General features: G+C 50.0%; 1 protein-coding gene across 1 annotated transcript; it reads left to right on the top strand.

The window, feature by feature from the left end:
• Nucleotides 1-2,032: 2,032 nt before the first annotated feature.
• On the top strand, nucleotides 2,033-5,147 carry LOC123091485 (protein SMAX1-LIKE 3). The gene is made up of 3 exons (XM_044513014.1): nucleotides 2,033-3,332; nucleotides 3,446-3,644; nucleotides 3,759-5,147. Exons 1-3 carry the CDS (start codon nucleotides 2,116-2,118, stop codon nucleotides 4,899-4,901), a joined length of 2,559 nt encoding a protein of 852 aa, XP_044368949.1. The 5' UTR covers nucleotides 2,033-2,115; the 3' UTR covers nucleotides 4,902-5,147.
• The last annotated feature ends 2,259 nt before the right edge of the window (nucleotides 5,148-7,406 follow it).

The following is a 7,406-nucleotide window of genomic DNA, read 5'->3' as shown; positions in this document are numbered from 1 at the left end:
TTGTTTGCTTCACATTTTTCTAGTGAAAAGGGTTTGTTTTATGTATGGAATGTGAAATGTTAAAATTTAAACGTGCTTGGAATGTATCCAAGTTTGATCTTGTTCTAAAGGGCTCGGCGCCAGGAGTTCTAATATAAAAAAGTTTCAAAAACGAAATTATAGTTTAAAAGATATGCATGATTTAACTTTGTCATGGTAGACTGGATTTATTGTCTGGGAGGAGAGAGGGAGTGTAATACATGTAGCTGAGGAATCGATACAGTGATAATACCTCGGAGTGGGCCAGCTGCTGCACGAATCTTAGCGGGTAGTGAGTGGCTGGATAGCTGCCACTAGGTCCGGTTACCGCACAAAACTACTTTGCGCTGTTTGCATCCATGTAGGAGCAATGCATTTGCCCCCGAGGGCATTTCCAATGATACCCGCAAATTTGCTCCAATATCTGTTCGCAGACAGAAAGACCAGTCTGTGGGCACTAATACAAGAGCCGGCCATCTAAACGTTGTCCACATATATTTCACGCCCGGTTTTAACTGACCGGACGAAATTCTTGCAAGCACGGCGGATTTTATCATAGTTCGGATAGAAAATAGGATAAATCAGCCATCAAGTCTAGTACAACAATAGTTTAAATTCAATGAGATTAACAAATTCTGTCGTCCCAAACATATTTTTCCTTCAGCTTCATCCAACAGTGCATGTGCATAAATGGCCGTCCCTCCCTCCTATGGTACATCACGGCATCATGCGCGGGCTACACGAGCAACATTTAATAAATGAATGAATCAATCAACAAGTTGAGCAAGAAGAAGCAAAACTTACCATCTCCTCTCCTGCCGCGCGCAATGGCCACCTTGCCTCCAGCGTATCAACCGCGCTACAAAACTTGGTGACGGAGGTCTGGATGGCGTACCATTGATACGATAATGATCTCGCATTGCGGTCATGGATGATGTGCATGTCGTAGGACACAATGTGCTTTCGCGCATGAAACGATTCATGCGCTTGCTGCCAGAAGGCCCCCCTGCTCCTGCCTATGAAACCCGTGGATACGTCCAACCGTGCATCACACAACAACTCATCCTCCATGGTAGAGTACCCCGCCATCCTTCGAACTCTAAGAAAACGACGTGGCGTTCGAAAATAAGCTCAATGACATTTGACCGAACACTTACCGGGCATGCTGACCACCATGGACGTCGTCGACCGGGGGGGGGGGGAGGAGGAGGGAGTGTACCTGCTTACGGACGTGTCCTGGGTGGGCGACGACGCCGTAAAAGGCGAGCGAGCGCGTCGGTGCTGGTTGCGAAGGTCCGAGAATGCCTGTGTGCCGGTCAGAGAGGCACAATGGTGGTGTCGGAGAAGGAGGGTGCAGATGCAAAGTAAGGGAGAAGAAGGGTCGGATTGAAAGAAAATGGGATCGAGGGGTATTGGGTGGACCGGGGGTGTTGGAGTCCTACATGTCTGATGTCCGGACTACGACAAAGCCCCCCCCCCCCCCACCCCCCCCCCCCCCCCCCCCCCACAACTTTATCTCCGTTTTACAGAAAAAATACGCCCGGACCGGTCGACGGCCTGATATAGACCAGCGTTCGATGACATAACACGTCCAGACAATATAGCCCGAAGGTAGGCGGTTTTGAGGGTCCGCGTTGAAGATGCCTTAAACCCGCTTTGCACATTCCTTAACAGAACTACACGACACCTCCGACCAATTGCACCCTAGGCTGCACCAAAAAGCAGCAGATCACCACATTTTCCGTTTCCTTTTCCAACGCGCACAAGAAAGAAAGAGGGAGGGAGGGGGATGATTTTTATACAACGCTAATTAGACATCTTAACACGTATGACAACACTACAACGTACAGTCACCCCTCAAAAAAAAAACACTACAACGTACAGGGACAATAACTTACAATATCCATGCTCAACTTTCTGCCACGACACAAGATAGTAACTGGACTGGACTGGCACAAGGCTGGTATATATGACCAAAAATTAACACAGACCAACCCCACTCCATGCCACTTACTAGTCTGGCTAGCACAAGAAGAGAGAGCGAGCTAGTCACGCCAGGTAGATTCAACGTACCCACGTACCAGCTTTCCTGCAAAGATGCGTGCCGGCGGCTGCGCGGTGCAGCAGGCGCTGGCGCCGGAGGCGGCGTCCGTGGTGAGGCAGGCGGTCACACTGGCGCGGCGGCGCGGCCACGCGCAGGTCACCCCGCTCCATGTCGCCACCGCCATGCTCCTTCCCCCGGCGCCGGCCGGGCTGCTCCGCGCCGCCTGCCTCCGCTCCCACTCCCACCCGCTCCAGTGCAAGGCCCTCGAGCTCTGCTTCAACGTGGCGCTCAACCGCCTCCCCACCTCTGGACCCGCCGCCATGTTCCACGGCGGCGCGCACATGCAGCACCATCAACACCACCGCGGCGCCGCCGACGCACCCGCGCTGTCCAACGCGCTCGTCGCCGCGTTCAAACGCGCGCAGGCGCACCAGCGCCGCGGGGGCGCCGGGGACGGCATCCAGCAGACGTCCGCGCCTGTGCTCGCCGCCAAGGTCGAGCTGGAGCAGCTCATCGTCTCCATCCTCGACGACCCGAGCGTGAGCCGCGTCATGCGCGAGGCCGGATTCTCCAGCTCGCAAGTCAAGGACAACGTCGAGAAGGCCGTCTCCTCGTCGTCGTCGTCGTTGGAACGCGCAGCTAACATGACGACGACGAGCTCTGTTAAGGATTCCAGAGCGAAGTCGGCCGGCGGCGACGACGCCATGCGCGTGCTAGAGTGCATGGCGAGCGGGAGGAAGCGGTGCTTGGTCATCGTCGGCGAGGGCGCGGAGGCGGCGGTGAAAGCCGTGATGGACAAGGTGAGCAAGTCTGAGCTTCACCACCGGCACCACGAGCGCCTCAAGAGCGTCCAGTTCGTGCCGCTCTCCGTCACGTCTTTCCGGCACGCGGCCAGGGAGGAGGTGGATGCCAAGACCGGCGAGCTCAGCGCGCTCGTTTGCGAGGCCCGCGCCGCCGGTAAGGGCGTCGCGCTCGTCGTAGAGGACCTCGCCTACGCCGCCGACGCCTGGCTCAAGAGAAGAGGCGAGCATGTGCACGGCGGACAGTCACAGTACTACTGCCCCGTTGAGCACGCCGTCATGGAGGTGAGTCGCCTGGTGTCCGGCGACTCTGGCTCCGGCGGCGGAAGGTTCTGGCTGCTAGGGTTTGCGAGCCGCACGGTGTTCATGAAGTGCAGGCTCGGGCAGCCATCTTTGGAGGCCGTGTGGGGGATTCACCCCCTCGTCGTGCCAGACGGCGGCAGCCTCGCGTTAAGCCTCAGCTGCACCATGTACGTGCTTCACTACAAGCTCGATCGTGGCTACTTCGAGCCTCCGATCGTTAATTTTCTTACGAATTATTAAAGAAAGTTAATTCCTGATTGATTGATTTTCGTTCGTGCAGTGAGGCACAGGCTAGCCAGCAAGCAGGAAGATCGATAACGGGGTGGCCCTTGGTCAACAGCGCGGCCACTACCGGCGAGAGCGAGCTCACTTGGTGCGCCAGGACGCCGTCCCCGGAGCCGAACATACCATCATGGCTTCGCCGGTACCATGACCCATATCACACCACACCGACGAGCAGCAGTACCAGTCTTCAGCAGGTACGTACATGCATGCACAAAATTAACATGTGACGGGAAATAATTATTTACTAGCATGGCGACGGAGTGTTTCCTTAGCTAATTAAGCATCTGTACATTTTTCTGTGCATGCAGTTGCAAGATCTATGGAACCCCGTGCGCAATTGGTCAGCAACGCACCACCATACATCGGAGCTAACCTTGAGCTTCTCATCCCCTACATCACCGGCAGCATCTTCCCTCTCCGGCTACAACAACAATCCGATGACGATGAGCTCGTCCAAGCCATGTCATCCCGAGCCGAGGCAACCGTGGCCGCCGTCGAACCAAGGGCACGACGGTCCGGCCACAAGGGCGGAGGCGATTCGTGATCTTCCTCGGTGGCACAATACCGAAATCGCTTTCCCAGAATCCATCACGGTTCAGTCCAATTCATCCAACGGTCACGGCGGCGGTACGGCAGATCCGGAGCGGCGGCGCCCGAAGTTCACGGAGCTTACCGCAGAAAACCTCAAGATCATGTGCGGCGCGCTCGAGGATTGCGTGCCGTGGCACATTAAGGACATGGCAGCGGGCGTCGCCAGCGCTGTGCTCCAACGCCGGTCCGGCATGGCGAGGCAACGAGACACGCCGACGCCGAGCTCGACGACGTGGCTGCTCTTCAAAGGGAGAGACCGCGACGGCAAGAAGTCCATGGTTCTGGAGCTCGCCAAGCTCGTCTTTGGGTCCCACAATGACTTCACCTCCATCTCATCAGCCGGCTGCGCCCCGGTTCACTCCAGTTCGAGCTCTGGCGAGCTTTCCGGCAAGAGGCAGAGATCGCCGGACTACGAGCATGGCTGCGCACAAAGGTTTTACGAAGCGATTCGCGAGAACCCTCGCCGGGTGCTGATGATCGACGATGTCGACCAAATGAACCTTGAATCAGAGATCGGCATCAAGAAAGCGATTGCCAGTGGAAGGGTGAGGGGTTGCAATGGCGTTGAGATCAGTCTCGAGGATGCCATCGTAGTGCTGAGCTGCGAAGCATTCGACTCGAGATCTAGGGCTTCCTCTCCTCGGGTCGTCAAGCAGAAGGTCATATGCGGCGAGGAAGACAGTGGCGGCGTGGAGAAGGGGGTGACGAAGCCGCCATGTTTTAGCTTGGATTTGAACGAGTGCGCCCCCGGTGATGATGAAGGACATCAGGAGGAAGAGGGATTGGATAGTGACGTGGAGATCTGTGATGTTGTGGATGGTGTTTTCTTCTTCCGATTGCCGGGAGATTTGTCACATTAGCTTGCTTTTCATCATCTTATCAACAAACTAATTAACCTAGACCTCAGAGCCGTTTTTTTTTTCCCATTTGGTATTTCATTATTTTCCCTAGACTTAAACTTATAAATAGCCATCATCTCATGTACAAGAGGCAAAGCATATGTATATTGGTGTTTGGTCTTTCATTATGGCTCTGGCAGTAGTACAATTCATTTATTTTGTGATTGATTTCATCCAATTAGAAGCAAGTGAGATATTTTCAAACTATCCTAGATCGTCTGAGATCCTGTTGTTGCCGTGTTGAATCTGGTGCATCTACTTCTCGTTGGTCATCGGCTCATCGCCCCCGATGATGGAGTGTGCCCTCCTCCCTCTAGGTTGTGGCTGTTCACCCCCATGGTCCTCCTACGGCCTTGGTGGAGGCTATTCCATCAGCATTGAGCTGGTGGTCTCGCCAGCTCGGTGATGTTGCACCTATGCTCGTGCAAGTGGTTTGTTCAAGGCTAGTGGCAGATTTATCTTTGCGATGCTTGTGCTCCATTCACAGTAACATGTCGCCGTTTTGGTGGTCAAATTTGGGTCATGTTAATGTGGCTCGGCTACAAGTTCTTGTTGTGGATGGTTCATGATTCCATGCTAGTCTAGGTTGTGCATGATCATCTTTTACTCGTGGATCAGCGACTTTCGGGTTACTGATCCTAGGTCGTTTATGTTTTCTCAGTTGAGTAGTGCCGCTTTGGCGATGTCTGCCTCATTCCTTCTTTGGTGTTGTGCCATCTTCTTTCTCAATAAATTTACATGTAGCACTTCTTCATGGTTCGGAGAAGCAAGCGAGCTATTTTTCCTGGTTCTGTCAAAATGTTACCTACAAGTTTATATGAAATCATATATCATTCTAAATACCGGACAACATCATTTTTTTTATAAATACCTACAAGCTATTTTTTCTATTGTCTCCTTGATTTTTTTTATGTTATGACTTTCCACTAAAATAACTCACTTAAATCCCCGCCACATCATTTTGTGTCTGGCTCTTGACTAAGATAGTTTGTTTGATATTTGTGTGCCTATTCAATGGGTTAATGAAATGATCACTTAGTTTTCGAGGTTTTGCCAAAATTGAAACATTCATTACGAAAAGTCCTCAGCTTCTCGAGAAACTTGTGTATTGTTTGAAACCAGAACTCACTCTTATCAATTTTTTTGAACCAAAACCGTAGAACAATCGTTCTACTGTATAATTATATTAATAAAATAAATACAAAAGTGTAATGTACAAGGCGATCAGCCAACTCCAGTTTTGTGGAACCCAAAAGGCAACATGTTAACTCACTCTATCATTTTGATCCATTGATACTTTATTGACGTGATATAAGCTCTAGAGTACGTAAATCGCCCACCCTCCACTCCCATGCCCCCTCTAATTGTAACCTTGTGAAACTTTTACCCATTAAGAAAATATTGCCACATTTTATCCCTTATTAATTATGATTATTAGATGACGGATTTAACCCACATCTATTATTTCTCCAAAGTAATAAGGTGGTCCCATGTGTCAAGATCACATGGTAGCTGATTAGACATACAACTCAAGTTTGTATTTGCTACTTGGAAAGGGGGCAGGGGGAGGGGTGTGCCCACAACTATTCAACAAAATTAACACAATTTTATCGAATTTGATTGGCATTTCATGAAATTGGACATAATTTGGGACACCCCTTCGATTGTCTGCCATTTAGCTCTCATGTTATCCTAACAAGTTGATCCACATTTTCAGTTTGGGAAAAATAATAATGAAATGCAGGTAAAAGGTAGTCGCAATGTCACAACTAAGAGTAAAATGTGGCAAGTTATATATGTTAAATGGGATAATGATTGTCGCAACACACAACTAGGGTGTGGCAAATAAATATTGCTCTAAATACTAAATTGACATTTTGATTAAATTTAGGCATCGTTTCCACTCTTTAACAAATTATTTGAGGTATTCCTTGGGAGTAATTAAACAATGAATCTAGCTAGTTAGTGTTAAGGTTGAAGACAAATACAAATAAAATTAGGCCTGCATGTAGTGCAGAAATTAATTTAGCCTAGTCATCGTGTTGGACTCGCAAAGCAGTCTTATCTCATGATAATCGATGTCTTGCATATGGATGGCGGGATAGTTAATTGTTTAGTGTTGATGTGGTATGTAGAAACATGAATTGCAATCAGCAGCCATATATGCTGCGTTCTGCTCCCCACAAGGTGGAAATATATGTTTAATTTGTTTGGTGCCATGATATTATTCTGGTCTCGTGGAATCATCACGCACCCTTCTTATTGGAGCCACCCTTTTCAAAGCGAAGAGGAACCTAATTAGCACACCTTGAATTGTATATATGATCACGCAATTAATAGATTCTCAAGTGCTTCCCACGACATCGGTCTCACCCTGTTTGACAATCATTTCACTACGATTATACATGTTACCAAGCACTAATTATGACATATGGGTCATATTTGAAAATGATGTGTTTATGAGCT

Source organism: Triticum aestivum, chromosome 4B, assembly GCF_018294505.1.
Source record: "Triticum aestivum cultivar Chinese Spring chromosome 4B, IWGSC CS RefSeq v2.1, whole genome shotgun sequence".
NCBI lineage: Eukaryota > Viridiplantae > Streptophyta > Magnoliopsida > Poales > Poaceae > Triticum > Triticum aestivum.
This window is presented reverse-complemented; position numbering and strand designations above follow the sequence as displayed.

Bases quoted from the DNA above. Each gene is read 5' to 3' on its own strand.
- LOC123091485 (XM_044513014.1), top strand. From the start codon at position 2,116: ATGCGTGCCGGCGGCTGCGCGGTGCAGCAGGCGCTGGCGCCGGAGGCG. The intron at 3,333-3,445 runs GTACGTGCTTCA...TCGTTCGTGCAG, and splicing joins TTAAGCCTCAGCTGCACCAT to TGAGGCACAGGCTAGCCAGC. The intron at 3,645-3,758 runs GTACGTACATGC...CTGTGCATGCAG, and splicing joins GCAGTACCAGTCTTCAGCAG to TTGCAAGATCTATGGAACCC.